This window comes from Neolamprologus multifasciatus, chromosome 7, assembly GCF_963576455.1.
Source record: "Neolamprologus multifasciatus chromosome 7, fNeoMul1.2, whole genome shotgun sequence".
Lineage (NCBI taxonomy): Eukaryota > Metazoa > Chordata > Actinopteri > Cichliformes > Cichlidae > Neolamprologus > Neolamprologus multifasciatus.
The window spans coordinates 22855862-22881998 of record NC_140445.1 but is presented as its reverse complement, the minus strand read 5'-3'; the positions used below and the strand labels follow the sequence as shown (position 1 = coordinate 22881998).

General features: G+C 42.1%; 2 protein-coding genes across 3 annotated transcripts; one reads left to right on the top strand and one right to left on the bottom strand.

Annotated features, from left to right (window-relative positions):
* The first annotated feature begins 4751 nt into the window (after positions 1-4751).
* lman2la (lectin, mannose-binding 2-like a) lies at positions 4752-16531 on the top strand. 2 transcript variants are annotated; one of them, XM_085166995.1, is made up of 9 exons: positions 4868-5120; positions 5416-5534; positions 7759-7876; positions 9574-9656; positions 9761-9793; positions 10114-10275; positions 10387-10501; positions 11349-11474; positions 11557-16531. In XM_085166995.1, the coding sequence occupies exons 1-9, from the start codon at positions 4874-4876 to the stop codon at positions 11697-11699; spliced, it is 1146 nt and encodes a 381-aa protein (XP_085023121.1). In that variant the 5' UTR covers positions 4868-4873; the 3' UTR covers positions 11700-16531. The 2 variants fall into 2 exon arrangements, with proteins under 2 accessions (XP_085023122.1, XP_085023121.1); XM_085166996.1 differs by lacking the exon at positions 9761-9793 and having other exon boundaries at positions 4752-5120.
* On the bottom strand, positions 16227-25637 carry wbp1 (WW domain binding protein 1). Its single transcript, XM_085166997.1, has 4 exons — positions 25383-25637; positions 24207-24309; positions 22972-23139; positions 16227-22010 (listed from the first exon to the last, which is right to left on the bottom strand). The coding sequence occupies exons 1-4, from the start codon at positions 25443-25445 to the stop codon at positions 21490-21492; spliced, it is 855 nt and encodes a 284-aa protein (XP_085023123.1). The 5' UTR covers positions 25446-25637; the 3' UTR covers positions 16227-21489.
* Between the last annotated feature and the right edge of the window lie 500 nt (positions 25638-26137).

Sequence of the window (26137 nt, the reverse complement as noted above, 5' to 3'; positions counted from 1 at the left end):
AGGGACAGACAGCGATGGAAACTCTAAAAGCAAACGCTAAAAAGCATCCCCGGAGGTCACTACATTAGCCCGAATCAGAGGCTCGGCGGCCCGAGTAAAACAGGGTAGCAAAGAAAACGAGAGCATCAATTAAACGTCTGTTAGCAACATCGACAAGCAGTCCATGAGCACACAGAAAATCAGCACCTAAAATAGGTACAGAGCTAGCGCCAACAACAAAGTTCCACTGGAAATCCCGGCCATGAAAGTCACCAACCTTTCCCCAAACGTTTTGATGGGAGAGCCATTAGCTGCAATGAGCTGCGGCCCACAGTTCGCTGCTAGTCCGTCGGCAGCGCTAGGGGGAAGGAGGCTCTTCTGGGAGCCGGAGTCCACGAGAAAACGTCTCCCGGAGAGCGAGTCCTCTATGAAGAGCAGCCTTTCTGTATTGCCAGCAGTCGCGGCTGCTACAGCGCGCTGGCGGGTCTGTTTCCCTGGGCCGTGAAAGCGCAAGGCGGCAGGCAGCGACGCGCTCTGTCGCCAAAACGCTGATGGTAGAAACAGATGCTCTTTCCGCGGTGCCGGCGTGTAGCAATCCCTGCCGTCAGCAAGGGGGCGGAAGCTCCGGGGGAGGCAGGTGGCGGCGTGGAAGGTGCCGCCGCGAAGGGCGAACTGAGCCTCCACGTGTACGAACGATGACGGGGGGTCATGGAGCCAAAAGTCCGGCAGTTTCAGCGCCACAGCGAACGTAGCTGCAACAGGAGGCGGAGGTCCGGCGGCCGCTGATGCATCCATAGCGGAGTCTGCATTATCTGCGGCCCGTTGCATGCTCAAGTCAGGGGTCTCCAATGTGGAGGTAAGCATCGACGACACAGAGCTCTCAGTTCTCACTCCTTCTTTATTCGTCTCCAACATCAACTGCACATATCGCGCCACAAAACACAGGAACACACTTCCTCAACACTGGGTGTGAGTGGAGCCCTCTAGTGGTCCACCACAGCTCCCCAGTTTCTTCTGCAGCTGGAGAAAGGGACAGCTCAGAAGCAGACTGGGACACAGTCTCATCCTGTGTTGCCACATTTCCTGATGTGTTTAGTAGCACACCACACACACAATGAGACATTTGAAAATGGCCTTGAACTGGCCTGGTGAAGGGTTGTTATTCCAGCCCCCTAAAAAAGCATACACACATAAACAACAAACAGATACCAGAAATCCTTTGTTAAGCTCACTCAAATAAGAAACATTGAAGAACAATAAATGTATTATTTTTGTCTGGTTTGTTCAGTTGGCTAACCTTTATCTAGGTTTTGGACTGGTGTAAAAATCAGAGGGGGAAAGAAGCTGAATGGCTGGATGTCATAATGACAATAGTTACCATAGAAAAACCCATTGGTGAGTTTAGACCCTTTGGGTACTCAAGTGGCCCTAAATTATATCAGAGCACCCCTAAAAATAACTATTAATAGTATTAATTACATTTTCCTAACTTTTCTACTGACGACAGCACAGGACAGAATGAAAACATATTTTCTGTCCAGGGTTGTTGATGTCATGATGTTACAGTGCGTTCACACAGAGGCGTTGCTGTTTCAACAGCGTGTTTTGTCATTAAAAGCCTAAATAAGACTTTTGTTGCTGCAGCAAGAAAAAGATAAAGAGGTAATTTCATGACACAAATCAGGGATGCAGATTTAAAACACTCTGTAACTGAAATATAGCAAAAGTTCAAACTTCTGATAATGCGGGGACATTCCTGTGACTAATAAAGTGCCTGCTTATTTTTATTTGTTCTCTAAAAGTGACAAAAACGTTAGCTAATTTAGCTGAAATAACTAGAGATTATCAGCTAATTTTAACCTTCTGATCCACTAGTCTGCTGGTATGTTGTGAGTTGCCAACCAACTAATGTATGAATTCAAGAACTTTAATATAAAACAACTCTATTAACCTTGCCTCGTGTACAGGTCATTTTCCAGTGTCTGCCTTGAATATACTGAATAATGCTACTTTAAGTGCTTGATGATTTGGTGAACTGCCTCTGTGATTAAGACATTGAAATAATGTTGTGCATATTTCTCATCTTATCATCTTCTTCTATCATCTTATCTATCATGTTTAACTTCTTTAATGACTGAGTCTTTGCCTGGAATTTGATAACTAAAGGCCAACCTAAAACAGGTGGATCAGATTCAAATCTCTGATAATTCACCCTAAATTATTCTTAGAAAGTAACTACAATTGGCCATCCAACTAATTAGGTTGCTTTTGAAGGTAACATGGCATTTTTTATTCAACTGAACTGAGGTTTGCAATGTTAATAGGGTTGATTACATTTGCAAACAGCGTATTCCTTTAATATTTATTACAAGGCACTGTATGCATGACATGATAACTGGGAGCTTAGCAGCCGTAAAAGTTTGAACCTAGAACTGCCCCAGTTAATACCCATACATAGAATTTAAAAAAAATAATAATTTTAATTGCTCAATCTTACCTGTGAAAGATAATCCCATATGATCTGGTTTTGACTGTAAAACAACTCCATGCAGCACAAGAATGAGTCATGTCTGTCTCCTCAGCAGTGCTGCAAACCTCATGAAATATCCTTCCCACCCTGGACATTATCTGTTTAAGTTGCTGCCCTCTTGCTGACAATTGATAAGTTCATTTCATAGCAGCTCGATTTAGCAAATAAACAAGTTTCTGTGATGAGTTTCATGTTGCTAACCAGCTTGGCCAAAATGTGTGATGTAGAGAAGATCGAGTTTGAAAATACATTAGCAAGGAAAGCTGTGAGAATTATGGAGAGGGGATGGCAACTCTGACCATGTCTGGTCTAATAAAACAAGCAAGTTGACCTGTTGCAAACTGTATCTTTTAATCACCCCTGTAGATGACTGTTAACCATGTCACACACTGGTCTAATGCTGAACATTAAACATAATATAAATTATTTTTTTAAAAAAACATTTAACATTGATAGAGGACATTTTTCTGCAGAATAATATTTTTACTTTGATACTTTGTGCACAATTTTACAATTATATAATTTTATGTTTGGTGAGGTCTTTTCATAGTGTTTTATTGCTTCTTTTTGTAAAGGATTGGTTTGCCAAAAAGTATCGTCGCAACAAATAAATAATTTCCTTATTTTTTTTGTGCTAACTTGTAGCTGCTGCATGCTGGGTGTGCTATGTTTTTATGCTTTGTGGTTGTCTCTGTGTAGCCAGAAGATTAGCTATGTTGTTATGGCTGTCCATCACTCAGGTTTCCTGCCTTGGGCCTGCAGATTACAGGGAAATGCCACACATCTGTCTGTTGTCACTGCTAGAATATTTCTTTTACAATTTTCTTTACATTTTTAAAATTTTAGTTAGATATTTTTCTATATTTGCTTATTTTCCAGTCTTAATAGTGTTCATAAAGAGACTAGCAAGAACAATATTAAAGAGCTGTTTTGATAAACAGTGCACAAATGCTGTGATAAAATACTGATGATCAGCTTTTTAAAGCTGTGGAAGTAGTATCCAATCCTAGATTCCTTTATGGGAGCATTAAATTGTCCAAAATATAGTATCCTATACTTTATATTTATGTTCTATAAGTTGTAACACCACAGTATATGTAGAGTCTATAAAAATAGACTTTTACTGAAAGTACAAATGATCTGGAGTAAAATATACATCAAACTCTATATAATTCTATATAGAGTATATATGAGTCTTTAAAGTGTGAATACAGTTGGACCTAATTCACTGTAACTGAATCACACCACAATTTATTTGTTGATTTATATTGACCTAAAGATCAAGGGGCGATCGTGGCTCAAGAGTTGGGAGTTCGCCTTGTAATCGGAAGGTTGCCGGTTCGAGCCCTGGCTTGGACAGTCTCGGTCATTGTGTCCTTGGCAAGGCACTTCACCTACTGCCTACTGGTGTTGGCCAGAGGGCCCAGTGGCGCCAGTGTCCGGCAGCCTCGCCTCTGTCAGTGCGCCCCAGGGTAGCTGTGGCTACAATGTCGCTTGCCATCACAAATGGGTGGATGACTGGATATGTAAAGCGCTTTGGGGTCCTTAGGGACTGGTAAAGCGCTATATAAATACAGACCATTTAAAGAAAGTTCAGTGAATAAATAAATCAAAAATCAATATGAAAGAGGTGTATGTATGTGGTGTGGTCTTATACATAAACCCTGAAAAATCCATTAATTCTTCTTTTTTGATGCAATTATTTATGTATCCCTGCTCCTAACCTGCTACAGTGTGCATCTTAGCATCTTCATAAACCAGTGCGTGATCTGAAATGACAAAGCAGCTATGAAAAGTGCAGAGAGGTTTGAATATGGACAGGGGTGTGAAACACATCTGAGCCACACATGAGCGCGTGCCATCAGTCATGTAAACAAGTGACACATGCAAAAAATAAATAAATAAATAAAAATACACAAAAGCAACGTGATATCAGACAGGCCAACACAACCAGAAGCAGATACACACAAAACAGGTCCGAAGAGTAGATCTGTCAGTAATAATGTTGGGTGAAGTTTGGAATATTATTGTTTGCCAAGGGGCGTCACTGGATTATATTCCAGTGTTTGTTGAGCTGTCTAATTCATCCAGCTTTAGCCTTTTCTAATATGAATAAATATATTTCTACAGTCAAATAATGCACAAAGTAAGCACTTTAATGCATAAAAGTCTCCCGAATGCTGTGAAGTCTTGTGAAGTGAAGTATTTGAAGCATAAATGTGACGATTAGAATAATATTTCCACAATATACGATCCCGTTAATTGTTTAAAACAACTGTATAGTCCTATAGCGTGTCAAAACCGTTTCTTTTGATTGACAGCTAAACCGAGCAATGGTCACGAGCCATGCAACCCAGCGGGCCAATGGGAGCGAAGGTGACGGTTCAGTGGGCTGGGTTTAGAGCAACGATGGCCGCCGCCAGCAGCAGCAGTCTCTACAGTGGCTCCAAATTACTGCTCGGTTTTACATGCAAAGGGAAGAAAATGCCTTTGAAATTTCGCTGGACAATCGCTTTTCTGGTTGTTACTCTAAGCCGGTGTTTTGCCGACGATGACCACGAAATGGAGGAGTTCCTGAAGCGGGAGCATTCCCTTTCCAAGCCTTACCAAGGTACCTGTGGTACAGGAGGGGGACGCGGGCTGAGGGGCGAGGACAGATATTTCCAGAATAATGTACTCACTCATGAACTCGTGCACGCACTAGCCGCTTTTCTAAGATGAAATCACTCTATTTCTCACGCAACTCGTCTAGTGGCATTGTCATAGTGACATACTCGCTATATATTTTGTGCTTTCTTATCTTTCATGCGCGTGTCCCCCTCCCACTCACTGACAAAGCACTTTGATCTCAGGCTCAGTGAGCTGTGTTTTGCTGTCATTATAATGGGAGCTGATTGTTTTACCAGGTGTGGGCTCCTCAAGCTCCTCCCACTGGGAGCTGATGGGCGATGCCATGGTAACCACCGAGCCGGTGCGCCTGACACCTGACATGCAGAGCAGACAGGGGGCGATATGGAGCCGCATTGTGAGTAAAGGCTGCACTGTGTACAAGTTTGCATACTCCCAGTATACTGCATGAGCAGCAAGTCTGGTGACTGAGTTATTTCCTTGACTTAACTGCTTTAAGTTACAATCACTTTTCATCATCTAACTCGATGCTAAGTGTCGGATGCAGTGGTGTAAAACACGCTCTCTGGAATGGATTCTCTGTCTGGTAATCCGATGGTAATCCGAGTCTGGGTTTGGCTGTTTCCAGGAGAACGGTGATTGTCGGACTGTATTGGGCCAGGTATAAAAGTTGGTGGAGGGGCAATTATGGTGTGGGGTTGTTTTTCAGGAGTTATTTCCAGTGAAAGGAACTCTTAATGCTTCATCATACCAATCCATTTTGAACTATATCATGCTCCCAGCTTTGTGGGAACGTGACTGCACACCAGTGGATAAAGCGAGGTCCATGAAGATGAACGAGTGTGGTCTGGATGAACTTGACTGGCCTGCGCAGAGTGCAAAAATCAGTGTCTGAGCTCACAAATGAGCTTCTGGACGAATGACCAGAAATTCCCATAAACACTCCTAAACCTTGTAGAAAACCTTCACAGAAGAGTAAAGGCTGTTAAAGCTGCAACAGCTGGGCCAAAATCATATTAAACCCCTATGGATTAAAAATGGGATGCCACCCAAGTTTGTATGTGTGTGAAGACAGACGACCCAATACCTTTGGCAATATATTGTGTCGTTTCAGCTGTACTTGTAACAGCAGGTTCAAATAAAAAAGAGAGGAGCTACCTCTGTATTTACATTTACAGTAAGAGCCAGAGACACAAGCTGCAGATGGAGAGGTGAGGGTTAGTTTGAAATCCTGCAGGGTAATTTCCACTGTGTTGCCTGATGAAGTTAAACAGACTCGTGCACTCTGTTTCCTGTTTATAAGGTTTACTTAGCCACAGCAACACAGGCTAACACCCCAGCCCTGCAGTAAATCCTGATTATTACTACAGTAAATAAGCAAGATATACTAGGGTTAGAAATGAGAGATGTGTGAGAGCCAATGATTGTTATGCTGTCATGCCAATATGCAGATCCATACTTTGTGGTGAAGTAAGGGAGCATCCAAAAGTACCCAGTCATGAAAATGTTTTGCTAGATTTCTCTAAAGCAGGAATGTCAAACTCATTTTACACCAGGGGCCACCTACAGTGCACTGTGATCTTAAGTGGGCCGGACTAGTAAAAATCCCTATATCTCGCTATAAGAAAAAGAAGTGTCATTTCAACAATCGCTCTCACGTATTACTATTATTATTTTATTGTGAAGACATTGTAAAAACATTCATTTCTGTTGTCTATTCTGTTATTTAATTGTTTTTCTCTTACTCGTGTGTAGTATGAAAGACTTTGGGTGCAGTTTTCATCAGCTGTAAAATTTACGAAAATACAGTTAAATGTATGCCCTCCTTTACATTTTCCAAAGAGTGGGCCAGATTGGAGTCATTGCTGGGCCAATTCTGACCCATGGGCCTTATGTTTCACACCCCTGCTCCATAGTAAAGCACAAATGTTTCTTCCACTTTCAGTAGTTGCTGCAAGAAACATTGAAGGTTTAGACCTATAGTTATTGTACAAATGCATGCTATGACTGTGTGGTTGTGATAAGAGCTGCTGTACACTGATAACCACAGCCTGTCTTCAGTGGGCGAGGCTTTACTACGTTTTCAGTTTAAGTTGTTTTGTTCTGGAACTGTTTTGACTTTAAAAAACTTTTTGACATTGTTATGCTCAGTCACAATATGATGGTAATATTTGGTTTTACAATTGGTTAGATGTGGTTCATTACAGTAAGAAGCTTCAGTCACTGGCTTTTGCTTTCAACAAAGGCTTGACTGCTTGTCCACTATCATCTTTACTGTAACCTTGCTGATTTTATCTCACACTGGTAAACAAACATCCTCACCGTCTGCTGCTTGTGACTGTGGTTGGGTTAAAAACCTCATGCATCTACCTCAATCTTAGTAGACTCACTAAAATGATGAAGTCTGCTTCTATTTTCCTTTCCTCTTAGCTTAATCTCAACCCATCCTTAAGTGTTATCCATGCAGTCACCTCACCTACACGTAATAAAGCTCTATATCAAATGTAGCAGGCAATGAAACATTATTTACTCAAAAGGAAACCAGACTGTGGAACAGGACTAGGCCTACCAAAGACTTTTAACTTATACTTCTGTAGCTTATTGGACTTGTTGTATTTTAGCCCTGCCATCTGAAGGACTGGGAGGTGCAGGTGCACTTTAAAATTCACGGGCAAGGAAAGAAGAACCTGAACGGTGACGGGTTGGCCATTTGGTACACGAAGGAACGCATGCAGAAAGGTAAGCACTACAGGATGCAGGGCTCTAGAGTGCGACCAATTTGGTCGCAAATGCGACCAAATTTTTCAGTGGTGCGACTAAAAATAAATATTTGGTCGCACCTGTGCGACCAACTGTTCGGGTAACAAAAAAAAAATCTCTGCAACTCTCCGTGTGGTCAACAACGGACACACATTATGCCCCTATCGTGGACTAATCAATCAGAGATAGTCAGGGGCGGGACCTCTCTGATTGGCCGTGGTCCAGTTGAAAGTGCAGGTGGAAGAGAGAGGTGAGTAGCTTGAATAAAGCGATATCAATTCATTAACGGATTCCACACAAAGACATAAACACAGAGCGGACACGACGCATCAGAATCAGCTTTGGCTTTCTCGGCTTTCTCACCCGACGGCCTGAACACGGACACGCTGTCGGAGCTTAGCGATTCTGATGCGTCGGGTCCACTCTGTGTTTACGTCTTTTTTGCGCTAATTCTGAGCTGCAGGTTTTGTCTCTCTCCAACCAAAATTCGCCAGCAGCAAAAGAAGCAGCAAACTACGCTTCACATTTGATCAATGTCGTCATGAATTCCCTCTGACTTTTGCTGTTTTACTTCCACCACGATAAAAATCACACTTCATGCACAGCTCGCTCTCTCTGTGTGTACTTCAGGAACAGTTTCCCGTCTCAAATCTGTTTTCTGCATTATTCATTCGCTTATTACCCACCAGTCTACCGTTGTTTACAGCGCTGTCTTTTTCTTTTTTCACTTAAATGACCTCGGACAAGAAAGCCTAATTTCTGCTGTTCAATACTGAAGAAATTTAAACTTCTTAAAATTCTGCAAAATTGCAGAATATTGCAGAATATTTTTAAGGTTATCTGCTATAAAAAGCCAGACCAGGAAAATCTCCTTCATGTTTTTCTGTGTTTTATTCTCAGTTACTTTCACACAAAGGCATCTGCTGTGATGTTCACAATTCTGATGAAGTCTCATGTGTATCAGTACTGATAAATAATCAGAATTATAATATTTCTGACTGTCTGAGGCTAAATTGAATCAAATCAGGAATCCATTCAAACCGGAATCGAATGGATTATAGAAATCAGTGATGATACCCAGCCCTAGTGAGCAGCCTAGGCCTGAGAGAAGTGGATGTAGCTGTGGGTGATAAGAAAAGATGAAAAGAACGATTGATAACTTTTTTGTTAAGTTAAGGCCTGATCCTTCTGAAATTCATAGCCAGTGCTCTGACACGGTGCCATCAATCTTTGAATGCTGAAAAAGCATAGTGTATCCAGGAAACACTGCCCAAGTGTCCCCTCTCCCCACTGCCTTTCAGCAGCAGACAGCAGCAAACAGGTTGTCAGAGGAGGCCAAGATGATGATTAAGTTTAACATTTTCTAAAATATTGACAAAGCACTTTAAGCACAAGTTTGTTAATAATTTAGAAATGAATATTGTCTGTATGGATTTTCCCCCCAAAGAAAGTGAACATGTAAAACTGCGGTGTTAAGCGATGCGGTTGAAAAATTTGAGTGCGCCTAACTCTTGTGCCAGTACGCCTAAATTTTTAAAGTTAGGCGTACCGGTGCGCCCATGTCAAAAAGTTCGTCTAGAGCCCTGGGATGTAATTTAAACCTAACCATGGTGCTAAATAAACTACAAGAACTAGTGTTTATATGTTACCAGCACTGTCTTTAAATCCTTTTCCAGGGCCTGTTTTTGGAAATAAGGACAACTTCACCGGCTTGGGCGTTTTTGTGGACACATACCCCAATGAGGAGAAACACATAGAGGTACGCTGCTGTGGTTCTGATTACTGTGTGGGTGCACTGTGGGATTAACAGTTTATGTAAAAGGGGCTGTATTTTTCTTCTTTTGTGCACACAATTGGATACAGGCGCAGAAGAAGAGATACACTCCTCGCACACAGGTAACCAGTGTTTTTAACATCTGACCCTCTCCCTATGATCCGGCCTCCACTCTCATTTAACCCTTTTTCTCCCCTCCCGTGGTTTGTTTGTGGTTACAGCTGAGTCATACTTAATAAAATGTTATGAAATTACACAAAACAATCACATAATAGGAAGTGAGCCTGCATGTCCTAATTGTTCTCCATTTTATTATTTCTTCTTCTCCTTTAGCCCTTTTTCTTTTTCCCAGCTTGCTGCTGTCACTGTAGTCATACTGATGTGGATTCACTCTTGTTAAAATGCCCTGTTCCCTCTCTGCTTTTCCTCCTGTGACCACAAGAGGATCTTCCCCTTCGTCCTGGCAATGGTGGGGAATGGCACCATCAGTTACGACCACGAGCGGGATGGCCGGCCCACAGAGCTGGGTGGCTGCAACGCCATGGTGCGCAACCTCAAGCACGATACCTTCCTCTTCATCCGATACGTCCGCCGCAGGCTCACGGTGAGAGACACAGCCTTTGAATCATTTTGGCGTGCAGGAAAAATCAGCTTGTATCATATAAGTTGTTTCTAAGTGGTGAACCTTAGAAGTTAATGGAAATGTGTCGCCCAGGTGATGATAGATATCGACGGGCAGCATGAATGGAGGGACTGCCTGGACCTACCCGGCGTGCGGTTGCCACAAGGCTATTATTTTGGCGCTTCAGCAATCACTGGAGATCTCTCAGGTAAACAAGTGCAGAGTAATGCAATGGCTGGTTTTAGCTTTATCTTTATCTTTTAAAACTGTTGTTGTGTGCTTTAGAGGCCATGTGTGGTGTTGAGCCAACTGCAAGACGCAGAAACAATGGAATGAAGTGACATTGAGCCTTTATTTAAGCTAGTACAAAATAAAGGAAAAACATAGGGAGAGACAGACAGAAAAAACTCAGTGAACCAATGACACTCTGAGAATAATGGATTCAAAAAAGAGACGGAAACACAAAAAAACAGAGACCACAGAGGAGGTTAACGGATGCAGTGAAGGCCGACATGCAGAGGGTTGGTGTGTGAGGAGAGGATGGTAGAGATGGAGACAGATCTGCTGTGGTGAACTGTAAAGGGAGAAGCTGTTTAAATGTGAAAATCCACTTCTCCAAAGAATTAGGGAAACATTTGATCATCACAGTCTAACACCAAGTAGCAGACCTGTCAGTTCTCACGCCACCATCATGCAGACAAGAGTATATTTTGTAAAACTGTAGTAAAAATGAGATTAGGAAACGTAAAAATATGAAGAAAAAAGAAACTTGATGCTGTTTATTGTCGTTATCTGGCCTTGTGTAACAGGACACTCTACTTAGATATTAAAACTCTAAATTATGGCCTCAGGGCTGTGAATATTTAGCGCTGCGAGCTGGGATTTTAACTTTTAAGTCAGCAGTTAAATAATGATCTCACCATCGATTCACAACACCAGCTTCACTTGAGCTGAATTACAGTGCAAGAAGATTCCTAGAACTCCATATTAGCTTCTAATCTCTGGGTTTCTGTTTAACTTTTTCACATTTCCATTTGCTGATTCTTACTTAATAGATAACCATGATATAATTTCTATGAAACTCTACCAACTGACGGTGCTGCGGAGCAAAAAGGAAGAAGAGGAGGAGGAAGACGACGTGATAACCATACCCAGTGTCGACAACATGGAGCTCATCAGATGTGAGATAACACAGTCACGCATCACTTAGTGGAGTTTCCATCAGAGGGTGTGCTTTTCGCTCACTGCTGTGCTCTCTTTCAGTGGGTCAGAGTGATGAGGGGATGAGCGGAATAGCCATTTTCTTCACCGTGCTCTTCTCCATGCTGGGGTGCATCTTCCTCATCGTTATCGGCCTGGTGGTGTACAGCCACTGGAACGAGAACAGACGCAAGCGCTTCTACTGAGGACAACAACAAAGCAGACGGCGATTGTAAAAGCTGTCGTGGTCCGCGGACACAACTGCACTGAAAGTGAGACGCTGCTGTCAGCCGGCACTGGTTTGTTTTTGTTTTGTTTTGTTAAAATCCCGAGGACAACTCAGTTTGACAGGAAGTGGAGTGGATGTATTCCCTGCTACACAAAAAGCCATACTCCAACTTTGCCATCAGTAGCCATGAACCAATAGGAGGATCTCAATTCACACTTTGTCCCTCCCCCCCCGGTTGACGCGCACCAACTCGGCCTTACCATCTCCACCTCTGTACCTGATACAAAGCAGATGTGCAGCACTGTCACTGACTTCTCATGAGCAGCTATTTTTTTGTGTGTTTTGGTACTGTTTGCTGGATTTGGAGGATATTTTTTTCACTGGTTTTCACATCACTGATGTTGATTTTGCAGCTTTAAGAAATCGACTTAAGTAAGCTGATGTGTTCCTGCTTGCAAGTCCATTAACTACCTGCAGTACAAGGTGCTAACCAAATTAGCAAAAGCCACTGATCCGCTTCTTTGCATTAGAAAAGCCTCTCAGTTTATACTGTGCTGTATTATGTGCTCTATATTCTTATTGTTGTTTTAGCATGCATGGCGTTTGTGTGGGTTAGTCTGTGATCTGCTTTGTTAACATCATGTGTGAGCTTTTAGCCGTTCTATCTACACATAGCATGTGTCAATGGCAGCGATCGGTGTGTTTCAGGGAAATTATCAATTTAAGTCAGTTGCTTTGTCAAAATGTTTATTTATATTTCATACCTTTACCCTAGTCTGTGTGTGCATTTAAAAAAATGTTTTTTTTATTTTCAATACTGCTATTTTATGTTTGTTTTATTTTATTAGAAGATGGTTCTTTCAGCCACTTCTCTGTTTCTATTTAGCACGTCACACCCTTCCTGACACCACACTCTCATTTACACCACACGTCATCATATCTCTTAGGTGGTGCTTTTTATTTATTGTGCAGTCTTTGGAAACTTCATTTGTTTCTGTAACCCAGCGGTCCCCAACCTTTTTTGCGCCACGGACTGGTTTATGCCCGACAATATTTTCACGGACCGGCCTTTAAGGTGTCGCGGATAAATACAACAAAATAAAACTAGTACCGGTACCGAAAAAAAGAAGATTTATTCATAACACACGTGAAAAGACCAAGGGCAACCGAGTTAACAATAAAAACGATAACAAAATAACGCTGAAAACCGATAAAAACCCTGAAAACTATACATTTCACACCTGAGCCTCAACTCTCGCGGCCCGGTACCAAACGACTCACAGAGCGGTACCGGTCCGAGGCCCGGGGGTTGAGGACCGCTGCTGTAACCACTTTATCCACCACACTACCTTATTTATGTTTTTTAAATTGTTTTTTATGAAACTGTGCCTCATGTATGCAGTCAGTGACTTAGGATTTACAATAAATTTAGCAGTTTTTATCTTGCTTCTGTGTCTTGAAGTGTTTGATGTATTTAATGTCATGGAGGGTAGTGAGCACTGTTACGATGGCTCACTGCATTTTAAGGTTTTTACACATTTATGAGTAGAGCCCTACTATTTTCATTGTTTACGGCTATGCCACCCTGAACACGCCCAATCTCAGAAGCTAAATGATAAATGAAGTGGTTCTTGTATAGTGCTTTCTAAGAGCTTTCTATCTAACATTCACACTCCAATGGATGCATCAGAGAGCAGGATACCCAAGGATACTTTGGGACGTGGCACAATTTTCCAGTGTTAGCAGATGACTCGCTGTACCTCCCCAACCAGATTTAGGCCTGGTTTGTACACTGATGGGAGACTGCCTGGGAGTACCAGGTGCGGTAAGCTTGGGGTGGCTCAGGAGTGTGTCATCAAGTGTGAATGTTAGATAGAAAGCTCTTAGGTCTAGAAAAAGTTCTTATGTGAATGAGGCAAGTTGTATAAAGTGCTTGGAGTGCTCGAGTAAAAAAGCACTATAAAAGAGCCCATCCTTTTACCGTACTATTTACATATGTCTGTAGCTGGGGCACAGAAAAACAATTTTTTTTTCTATTTTATTTCTGACTGTAAGAGGGTTTCTTTACACACCATTATTCTCCAGGTATCTAAAAATCAAGGATCATAAACCTTAATGACTACAGACCCAATGTTCTGACCTCTGTAGTTATAAAGAGTGCCTTTTGCTGTCATATCTCCCTGACCCCATCTCAGACCCCCTGTAGTTTGCCTATAAAGCCAGCATGCTGGTAGATGATCTCCACGAGTATGCAGTTAACATGGCACTGCACTTTATTCTCCAGCACCTGAACTCTACAGGAACTTTTTCCAGGTTACTTCATGGACTATTTCCACTTCAACACCATCATGCAGGACAAGCCGTCCCAGTTGAATGTACCTGCAGCTGCATCGCTGACTTCCTGCCTGACAGGAGGCAGAAGCATGTGAAACTGCCAGACATATGATGGGCTCTCCGTCTGTCAGCACTGGTTCCCCTTAAGGCTTAATATGGTGATCTGTTGTAAATACAACAACCTGGAGCTTAGTGCTGTCAAAACAGTGGAGGTGATTGTGGATTACTACCAGCGCCTACAGACTTCATCTCTCTATATCGCTGCCCAGTTGACAGTGAAATCTTTTCACTTCCTGGGAACCGCCATCTGCCAGAATTTAATGCAGGAGCTAAAAATCAGCTTCCTCATCAAGAATGCACAGCAGAAGATGCACTACAAACGCCAGTGACTAAGGAAGGCTGCAGCGTGTTATCAGTTTTGCCAAAAAGGTGACTGGCTACAATCTGCCTTCTCTATAGAGCTATACACGACCAGGACGCTGAGATGGGTCAAAGTTTATGTCTGTTTAAGTTTATTCCTCCTCATGACACCGATCAATGCAAAAAACTTGAAAGGTAAGTTGCTACAGTAAGGGTTACTTTCCAATTCTGAGCTCTGGTATAGAAACTGTATTGACTTTAGTTCATAGTGATTCAGCTATAATTTAATATATAATTTCAAAGTCTGTTCTAAATGATAGAACATCATAACATCAGTGGGGAGGTCTGATGCCTTAATGTGACTGGGGTTCGTTGGCACATGGCGGGATGTCAATTGGGTTGCAAATTTGTGAACTGAATTCATTTCAATGAATCAGTTTCATTCATGAACATACAATTCAGCATTTACACAAACAGAGTAACATAGTGTATGCTGTTAAGTGCCAGGAGGATTGCCAGGATTTATACATCGGGGTACATCGGGGAAACCAAGCAACCTCTGGCGAAGCGGATGGCACAACACAGAAGAGCTACCTCGTCAGGCCCTGGCCAGGCCAGGACTCTGCAGTCTATTTACACCTACAGGCTAGTGGACACTCTTTCAAAGATGAGGATGTATACATCCTGGACATGGAAGAACGCTGGTTTGAGCGCGGAGTCAAGGAGGCCATTTACGTGAAAAGGGAAAGACCATCTCTGAATCGAGGAGGGGGCCTAAGGGTACATCTTTCGCCATCTTACAATGCTGTGATTGCAGCCATTCCCCAACTCTCTGTGAATGGTACTCATGGCCATTGATCAGTGGTCTTTGATCAGTGGGTTTTGGTCAGTGGTTGTTGATCAATGGTCATGAGAATTTGCATAATTATGATTAAGGAACTGACCTCACAGCCCATTATTCCTTCAGTGGGCTGGTTTCAGTCATTATGCAAATGTACTGTTTATAAGTTTGGGGAAACCTGCAGTCAGCTGAGACTGAAGAAGTCACTTGGATGAGTGACGAAACGTTTCTCCCAGAAAACGCTACGTCCAGATGAACAGAATCAACTTTTGGAGAATTCAGCATTTAGAAACTTTGTGAAACATTTAAAATGATCTTGAAGGTGTCAAAATGGAAATAAATGACTGAAGAAAAATGGCAGACAGGACAGACACCAGCACAGTTTATGCTACAGCAGGCATGCAAATGAGGACTTCAACATACCATTCAATACACTAAGCAAATACAGCCAGAGGATCAGACGGGAAGAGCATACACACACTCACACCACCCTTATACAAATGATTTGGTTAAAATATGCATAAACTGTGTTGAATACTTGCCTGTTCTCTGGTTCTGGTATGAATTAAATACGTAACTTTTGCATTTTCAGTGTGCCAACCCTGTGGTTGGGAACAGACTTTAATCATGATTACAATAATTTCAGCAATCATGTGTGAACATGAGCTTTATATATCGTTAAAGCTTTCAGTTGGTACTCGTTTGACTATTTTAACTTTAAAGAGTCACAAGTGTGCCAGCTAAACCCTGTTTTCCCAGTGTTTGAGGCTGGCTGTGCGTTACCCTAACAGCTAAATGACATCCATCAATAATTTAGACTGAATGCCTGAGGTGCATTAACTCAACCATGTGATCATCCTCCAAATCAATATGTGGGTACAAGAGGGGACGGGGAACCTTTTGTAGCCTTTCAGGTTTGATTGATCCCGAGGAAAACGGGATTCTGCAAGGACAAACTCAAAGTCGATCAGCAGTGCGCCAATGTTTGTTTTATTAAAAAAATAAAATACAAATGATGACCCAAAGAGTACACAGCAGACTTCTTACAAAACCAAAGCATTTTTTTGTCTGTCAGTCAGTGCTTATTGTTTTTCTATGTTATTTATTTTGGCTTTTTTTCTTTTCTTTTTAAGTTATTAGGAAAACAATGTAGAAAGAGTCAAGTTGCTTTTTTTTTAAATAGATGCCTTCCCTCTCAAAAGTGGATGATTCCCATTTTGGCAAAAAAACAAAACAAAACAGAAAAGACAAATGACACAGCTCAAAGACATGTGCCTCCCATCTGTCTGGTATAATCTATGTTTGAGAAAAAAAATAGTACAGTTCACAGGTTTGATGGACACAATCACACTGAAATGTTTTCAGTACAGTGTTGAGGGCTCAGCAAAGTATTACTAATAATGGCTGGTCTGATCCACGCTGACTGTGTTCCATGTTGAGGTCTTTCATGTGTATGATATAGATAAAAAAAACTGTGGTTCTGTATTAACTGGGGATTAAAGGCAATGTTTACATATTTAGCCTGTAATTTCATGAAGATGGAGAATAAAAAGTTGAGGGACAGAAAAGTGTCAAACAGACCAAATAATAATAATAATAATAATAATAATATAATCAACTCTTTCAGCATACTCAACTAAACATGTTTTATCCGTAAGTTTGTAGCAGAAGTGTTAGTGGTTGAAGGAAGCAGAGAGAAAAAGCCAAAAAATAAGAGGGGAAATTGTATATATATATATATATATATATATATATATATATATATATATATATTTAAAAACTAGAATGGCATTTTAACTCAAGCCCCTCAATAGACACTCCCCACATCACTGTAGTAGCATTACAAGTATTTTTCTTTCTTTTTAAACAGTTTTTCTTAAACAAATAGATAAAACACAGACCAACCGAAGTAGATTACAGTATAGTGCAGTGCCACAAGTACTGAGAGTTATATTGCTTGTACTGGTGCCCACAAACAAAACGACAGAGAGACTGTAAAACAGGGGCGGAGGGGTCGCAGCATATAACAGTAAGTTCATGTTTTTGCATAGCCTAGATCAGTATGTTTCACAGAGATACGTGATGCAGACAAGAAATATCAAGACAGTAATAAAAGCGAAACAGTTGCTTTGGCTTTATGAGACTCGTGGGTGAAAAACGTGTCGATTTCAAACTACAGCGCTGCTCGCTAGAGGTAACCCTGAGAGTACGAAACAGTGATGAGCCGTGAAGCGTGAGAATGGCGAAGGCTTTGGTACGTTTACTCTGTCGACTATCTGAGGAGCAGTGCAGCTGAGAATAAAACGAGCAGCTACATTGTTGGCTACACTTTCTGTTATCGAGACGCAGCCTGGTGGAGGTTGGTGGAGTTGCAGCCCATAAATGGCCGATGGAGCAAAACATGCCGCTGCTTTGGGGGGGCGGAGGAGTGTGTGTGGGGAGGGTGGGGATCGGTCGGTTACGCTGCATCACGGATCTCTGTTGAGGTCGACAAAACAAGAAGGCAAAGTTAAAGTCTATAAAACAAACATATGTGGTCGTATACAATCAGCTATTAGAGAAATACGAGCTCCACTGCAACATCACAAGACAGCCAAGTCCAAACGGTGATCATGCGACTCGCTTCTGACCGCGTTCAGGTAGCGGATCTCAGCATCTGTGGCTTTTAAAGAACAACGCAGAACAGATGAATCGCTCAATGAAATGGGTGGACTTGACCAATATAGCCCTTACTCTCAGTAAACATGTGAAAACCAGGGAGGCATAGCAGTTGTTTGGCAATGGGGGAAAACCATGAACCTCCAGTTCACTCCTGCACAGAAGAAACCGCTATTCCCTTATTCATTCCCCACCCTCCCACCACCCACCTGCCCTGCTCTGTTATTACCCTAAATATGTATACAAATAAGAAAAGAGCCACCTTAGCAACAAACAAAACTCTTCTGGAGTCAGTTTTTGTCCTTCAAATGGAAAACAAGCCATAGAAAACAAGAACGAGGACATTTTCTACTCTTCTCATGCTTTCAACTGAGTATATTTCACTAAATAAACCAACAGCCACCTCAAAGAGAGGAGAAAAAAAAGCTAAAACAGACTGAGCACAAACTACATGGTCTGAACATACTCCATCAGTGCCACAGCTAACTACACACAGATTTTAAAGTCACTACAACCGCCCCTCCGGTAACAACGCTGTACAGAACAGTTCAAATCTTGTGGCTTTTTAATGTTTACCCACCACATCCTTTTCTAAGACACAAGCACACTTTTCTCAGAAATGTATATTCTAGCTACAGCAACCATGCTTCAAAAACAAATGTTACCACAGGGGAAAAAAACCCCTGACTATTAGTCTACTTTAATAAGGCAGTATCACATCTGCTTACGCACAAAGAGGTTATAATTTATATTTTACTGTGCAGCTCCTTAATCAAAACATTTGCTCTGTATAAATGCACCAAGGCAGCTCGAGGTGTGTTGGCAAACAAAATGTCTATTATCATTTATGCTAATGGGTGTGCAGCCATGCTCACAGTGTGACTGCTCCTCTGATAAGGTCGCTGTCGTGTTAGTATGGCTTCATGTTAAAGCACCGGCTCGACCGCACAGCACACGGACTGCGAACCTCTAACTAATCTTGTATAACGCCATCACAGCAAGTTTAAAGATGCCCGTTTAAATGAATATGAAATTTCAGGCAGCTGTGCATTCACATATTTTCATTCTGCTCTCAAACGCCTGACGCAGTGGCCCACTTGTTCTCGGTTTTTTTTAGCATGCACAGCCACAACCAGAAGAGGCTGCTGCTAGCTGGGGGGAAATAACGAAACTGATTCATGAGCCACAGAGCTGCCTAAAATTACATATTTGTGCACAGAACTCAAGTGTTGTGTTCTGCTAACAGGGCCAACAATGTTCAGTTCAAATGTGTCCTTGTCAGAGTTCATTCAGCACTGAAAATAAAGAAGCATTCAAAGCCGCATAAATATAACCAGCAAGCTTGAAAGGCTAGCCTTTGTTCCCCGCTTTGCCAGATGGAAATGTCTTCTAACTCTATGGTATTTAAAGGAAAAATCAAAACACATGTGAAGATTGTGAAGCAACATCAGACAGACAGAGTGCATGTGAACTATTGTTACCCTTGGTGAAATCATCTAGAACAGAGAGTACTGCACTGAGACGTTTACTGGTGATAAAGGCCAAATGGAAGCAGGACTTGGTGAGTGCGTGTGTGAAGCAGACTGACTGACCTGAGTCTCTACACTGTGTCCTTCTGGACACGTGCTATCAGAGCAGACAAAAAGTTATTCACCGTTGTTCCAAAATAAACTCTCAATGAAATATTTGCTAACTTATCAGTTACTGCTCATCTTGCACAGACAAGACTACAACCGGTTTGACTGGCTATGTTCTAAACACAAACTGCACGGTGTGCGGCGCAAGCAGCATGTAGTCAATCACAATAGATTTGGCTGCTGTACCAACACCGAATTGACTGCAGAGGACAGCCTGCATCCATCTCAACCTGCTAATGCACCGGGCCCTCTGCTGCCAATGGAAAATACCACTGCAAATCCCCTCACACTGCCAAGAGTTACAGGGGCCAGATAGAGAGCCAAGGCAGCCTGAGCTAACAAGCTATCAGCACGACATGGCTCACACGGTCAAAACAACACAAAAATATTCGATCCAGACAGCTAATGTTAAACCTCAGTCCCTTTCTTTCCCCCAACATCGGTGCTCAAACTTGTGCAGTCATTATTACTGCAACAAAATAATAAGCAAAGCAAGTAGCACAAGTACTAGAAAATTCTAAAACGCTACTTTCGGCCGTCCCCTTATTCACAAGGGGGTCGCCACTGGTGGGTAGCTCCGCATGTTTGATTTAGCTGATGATTTCTTTCTGACAGAAACCCAAAAGAGATCCACATCTCCTCCCAGGATACAAATGAGCTCATATATAAACACATATAAACCATGCCTCATGCAAAACACCAGTGCTTTTAATAGTAACCTCACCTCAGGTCTTTTCAACCAGGCAACACAGCACTTTGAAAGATATACACACAGACACACATCTCAATGTTTCCCTACTGCACTGAAACACCCAAGCACTACAACCACTACTACGACGCACTCCAGCAGCCCCTGTTTGGAGCTTTGTTGCAATTAAAAGTGACACCTGTGGCATTTACTGAAGCACAGCTGGCTACGAAATGAAAACCGCATTCTTTTATATGAACATCCAAACGACGTACTGAGCACGGCAATACAGAGCCACCGCAAGGCTTTTTTATTAAGTAATAAGTTTGGTGGCATCACTACTATGGATTTAATGCAATCTACAACCAGAGTGAGATTACATGCACACAATCCATAAACCGCTGAAATGCTGAGTATCCCAAATGTCATGGTGACTGTTGGTGACATGGCCGAGGAGACTGCACAAAGGGTGAGGAGAAAGTCATCTAAAAAGGGGGGTTCGTGTGCCATTCAGCATCCTAAGAATGAACTAAACTCTTTGCTCTTCCACCAGTGAGTGTACGGCCTTCCTCGCTCGAGTCCCAAAGTCTTCACACCAGATGCTGGTGATCATGACCTCAGACGTGACATCACTACGCAGCTGTGCCCTGGATTTCACAGCAGAGGCCGCAGTCTTGCACACACAGAGCTTTGGGGAAAATGAAAGATAATCTGTTGTTGACTTCATCCTACAGTTTCAAAATGTTTGCTGCTGCTTCCTCTGCTTAGTTGTAGCTTGGGGGGGGGGGAAGATACGAGAGGAATGCAGCTGACTGCGTTGATACGCTCCTGAATAATCGCCTCCACTGGAGATAAAATGTCAGACAGGAGGGATGGTTGGAGATGTTTTGACCAAGGCCTGAAATATGACAGCAGGGCTAAAGGACAGTCACAATGACGTCAATTCTGGTTCACAATCAACTGCTGTCTTCTAACCACCCAATAACTTTCTCATGGTTAGTACTAAATAAAAACACCTAATGGGGCTACAACACATGATTGCTTGCTCCCCAATTAGAAAAGCAAAGAAAAAAAATTGTCCACACATTATAATAATTTTTCCTAATCTGGAGCTATTACGGATTATTTATCATTATCATCATCACCTAGATGTCATGTCTAAGTTAGTTAGTTTAGAGAATTAAAACACAAGACGGTCTCCCTGTGGTTGTGGAAGCTGCACCAGTTGGCTGGTTGGTTACGCTGTGGATCACACCACGTGGTCTCCATTGCTGGTGCTAGTCTGGCTAGGCAGCTCTGAGGCGTGCTCCTTCTGTCTTAAGGTTTGCTGTTGGGGGGCGGAGCAGCAGTCCCTCCCGGCGACCTTACACATACGCTGCTCCTCTTCGCTTTCCTCCTCAAGCCCTGAGCCTTCGTCTACGTCAAGCTGGCAAACGCACACCTCAATCCCTGAGTCGCCGGTTACGTGCCGACGCCGAGTCACAAGCTCCTCGTCCTCCTCTGCTGCCTCTACATTCTCCTCTGCCGCACACTGTACTTGGATTGGGAGCGACACCGCCTCCTGGTCTGATGACGAACCGGAGGCCTGACAGTCCACCCTCGGCTCAGCCTCAGCGAGGGGTTGTGGCACAGAAGAAGCGTCCAGCTGGTTCACTTGTGGAACGACTACAGGGATACACTCAGGAGGGTTTTCAGAGTAAGGAGGAGGAGGTGTCGGAGGGTGGCCAACTACCTCTTCATAGTCAGGAAGCTTGCAGTCATTCCAAAATCCTGAAAGTGAGCAGATACAGAAGCTTCAGCTTTGAACCATCATTATAATCAACTAACTTCAACTTTAATCTGCTAACTGGTAATCATAAACTTGTCAGGAAACACTCGCTACAAAACCAAATCTATCAAACTGTTGATTAGACAGGAAAAAAGTTCACTCTCAGTCACTTTTGGGTCTAAACTAACAACCCTGAAAGCACACACTGGGATGCACACTCTGACTCCCTTTTAAGGCTTTCAACTTATATAAATGTGGATCCCACAAATCTATGAATTTACACAGAAATAGTTTCTTATTGTGCCGACACTTATCTGAAGTGAAAAGCAACTACACTACATGTTGCCAGGGTCCCTGTGCAAGTGAGTCACTGTCTAAGTATGCACACAGTTAGAGTTGTGTTCACATTCTTGATATAAAGTCAAGCATGTTTGGAGTGGGCTTCTGGTAAGTGTACACCTTATCCAGCTCCTATTTGTGATATCAATGGACATATCATGTTCAAGCTGAGGTACAGTGATCGCTGACATTAGAGTGGCATCTCTGCTGTGGCTCGGCCAGCTTCAGACCATAACTATGTAATACATGCTTTGTATAACAAGATTACCATGATCACCTTCTCCAATTCTAAGATCATGACTTTGAGAAAAAGGCAGCTGCTTAATCTGTTAGGAGGAGGGGAGAACATGGAGTATTATGTTTTAGGGATAAAGATTCCAAGATGTGCTGCTGCCCCATGGACATATCTGTGGTAGAGAGCAGAGTTCAATGTACCACCTATGAATACAGAGCTTTGAGCAGTGCCCAGAGAAGCTGCAAATATGAAGGCTGTGAGATTTTCATGACTCTGAGAATAGCTAAATATCAGCTCAGGGATGAATTAGAGGTTCACAAACAACATCAGGTTGCAAAACCATAGAAACCTAGACGACTATGTTCAGCACAAGGAGGAAAACTACTCACTTAAATTGAGAGGTGGAGGTGAAATAAAGGAGCTGGAGGCTCCTTGGTAGGCCATGAGGCTGATCTCCCGCTGGCGCTGCTCCTGCTGAAGACGCATTTTAACCCTCCGGTGTCGATAGGCACAACAGCAGCTCAGCATGATGATTAAGGTCCATACCAACCAGAACCCTGTGAGAAGGGACAAACTCAAAAGCCACTTCTCCAATGAGGGGATGTGGGGCACACAGGAATAACTCCCTTATAAGCCTTTTGGAGTTTTTTTAAATGTTTTTTTTTTTTGTTTATTTTCCTGCAGTGTAGGACTTCAGAGGTGAAGGAAATAATTTTGCAACAGCTTCAAATACATGGTGGAAAATTCATCACTGCTGATGGTGGTGTCTAAGAAGATAAAACAGAGTTGACAAGAGTCTCTTTTCTGAGTTTAACCAGTTAGCGCTGAGCTTTGCCTAGATATTTTTAGGGAGCTACCCTAAAATAAGTACTTATAACTCTTTTTCACTAGTCAACTCAACTCTATTCAGTCTTTAGGGTTTTCCACTAGGTGGTAGTAACTGGTATGAGGCTCTTTTTTAGCCAGGGTCCCGAGCAATCTGAATCGATCCAAAAATGTGATTTCAACAGCCTGCATGTCAGTTGGATAGTAAATGGTGTGACTCGATGAATCAAAACAGCAAAAATGCTGGGTTTCAAATGGCTACTCATAAACCAACACCGTGGTCCCAGAGTCTGAAAACTCAATCATAATGGAAAACGAACAAAACCGAGCAGAGTTGCGTTGTATCGAGCTGAGTAGGTACTAGCTATTTGTCTTCCTCAGTGAACCCAAAAGAGACCTTTCAGGTGAGGTTCCTGCTAGAAGAACAGGCACCAAAGCTGCAGTATGACAAAAGTCACAGCCTGATTCTAAACATCTCCACATTTACACTATCAAGCACACCTAAAACATCCACAACAATTAAACATTGTCTTTCTGCACTTAAAATAAACCAGGACATTTTTTTCAGTCACAGGATTATTTCCCTTTTACTTCTCAGTTCACGTAGGTTCATTTCAACACTACATGAAAACTAAATACATTTAACAGCGAAAGTAAAGCCAACTCCAAAAGTTAAGCAGAGTCTGAAGAATTATACATACATATATTTATCTATATATCTATATATCACACATGGTGCTATGTATCTGAATTAAATGATGAAATGAATGAATAATCAGAAAATAGTAATTATACTTACACCAGAGTTCATAGTAGTAAGTGCAGCATTCTGTTTCACCACAGCAGTACCCCATCTCACAGCGGTACTGCTCATTGTTTACCCCAAAACAGAACTCCTTCCCCTTAAATACACAAAGGTAAACAAAGCAAAGGCTTCAGTCAACAATCAATTGCACAAGTTAACAAGAAAATGCACAGCAAACTCTTGAGCAAATGCCCTGTTTCTAGGATTTCTGTTTAACCTGACTCACTCACATTTCTGTGCCAGTTTTCTGTCCTTCGTGTAACCTATATTTAGACATTCGAAAGTACACGCCACTTAAATGCACCCCCTTTATTCTGAGTGCCATTGTCAGAGCAGCAGATATAGTGGTAATAGTAAAGTAATAACAATATACGTCATACATCATTTTCCTTTACGTTACAAAGTCTAACCAATTCAAAGCATTTAAGATAAGAAATAAGGAAAAGCTGAGGCTATAAAGACAACAACTGTTTATCATGAAGAAATAAGATTATGATAAGAGAAACCTTTACAAAAGCAATACAGCAAAATAATACAGATAACACCAGAAATGTAAAATAAACTCGGGGATGGGCTGGTTGGTTTGTGACAGTAAGGCTACGTCTAATTTCGCTTTCATTTTCATGGTAAACTGTAATAAAATAATGGCACTGTGCTATCAAAAACAAGGCCGAAAAGCATTTATAAACAAATATATTCACAGCAAATTGCTTAAAAGCTTAAAAGTTCAAATCGTTTCAGTTTGTTTGGTCGACATTTAAAATAGCGACTCTGTAAGGGAAGCCAGGCACAAACTGCGGCTGGCTGGCTGCCCCGTCTGTGCTGCTAAAATCAACAACTATGAATAAATACGTCCATTTGCCGGGTATCAGTTAGCAGCGGCTAATGTTAATCTCTACAACCTCGACCCAAACTGAGAAATAGACAAAATTAAATATTTCTCTCAAGCTCCCCCAGCTTCACCAACCCTCAAAACAATTTACTGTCGAAATTTTATCGAAAAACTTTTACTAACTGACGTCATCCCCAGCAATACAGTCGCGAGCCGTGCCCAGTTTCCTTTGTGAAGGAGACAAAAAGGCTCGACAGAAAGCGGCCTTCACCCAGCCCACGAGCAGCGGCCTCGCCTTGAAGCATCCGCCGACCCCGCGAGCTCGAACGGAGGCTTACCTGCACAAGATAGGTCCCGGTGCAAAGAAGACCAACAATGGATCCCAGTGCTTTCTGTGCCATCTTTCTGGGTTGTCGGCCGTTGTCACGACGGGAATCATATAGCAGTCCGTCGAAGTGACGACTTGTTGCGGTGACAGCAGTCGGCTGTAGCTAGTAACGGTTCAACCTCTCGGACATGTTTTTGTTGTTCTCAATCTGAGGTACCGTGTTGGTACTGAGGCGAAAAGGTGCGCAGCCTTGGACACCAGGGGGCGCTGTGTGTGCGGAACAGAGCCCGTCGCGGTGCAAGAGAAAGCATATGACTTCACAGAATGCTGGTTCAAGTTCACTGAGGAAAATGACTTCTTTCAAACAAACAGTAAAGTTTTGTTGATCAAATTTTATATATGTATGAGTACTCTTCAGCCACAAGATAAGATCCCTCCAAGCAGTGATAATCAGCACTACTCATTCATTATTTATAAGCACTGGGTTTTGAAACTTTTTTTTCAATCAACATTTTGAGGTCATAAAAGTTTAACGCAAAGCTTAAAAAAAGAAATACCATGAATAAGCACCTATTCATTTCATAAAAGACAACCTTCATACTTACCATAAAAGTAAACTTGTTAAGGACTTTGACTTAAAAACGTTTCCAAAAATGATCATTTAATTTAAATAATTAATAGATTTAATTCAGCGCTTTAAATCTTCCTGCAAAAATAAGATATAGATGCTGATATTCTATAGTTAATTATTTGTACCTGCTTTTT

Bases quoted from the DNA above. Each gene is read 5' to 3' on its own strand.
- lman2la (XM_085166995.1), top strand. From the start codon at position 4,874: ATGGGAGCGAAGGTGACGGTTCAGTGGGCTGGGTTTAGAGCAACGATG. The intron at 5,535-7,758 runs GTGAGTAAAGGC...GTTGTATTTTAG, and splicing joins GGGCGATATGGAGCCGCATT to CCCTGCCATCTGAAGGACTG. The intron at 10,276-10,386 runs GTGAGAGACACA...TGTGTCGCCCAG, and splicing joins ACGTCCGCCGCAGGCTCACG to GTGATGATAGATATCGACGG.
- wbp1 (XM_085166997.1), bottom strand. From the start codon at position 25,445: ATGGCACAGAAAGCACTGGGATCCATTGTTGGTCTTCTTTGCACCGGG. The intron at 24,310-25,382 runs GTAAGCCTCCGT...TGTGTATTTAAG, and splicing joins CCGGGACCTATCTTGTGCAG to GGGAAGGAGTTCTGTTTTGG. The intron at 23,140-24,206 runs GTAAGTATAATT...CCCTTCTCACAG, and splicing joins TTACTACTATGAACTCTGGT to GGTTCTGGTTGGTATGGACC.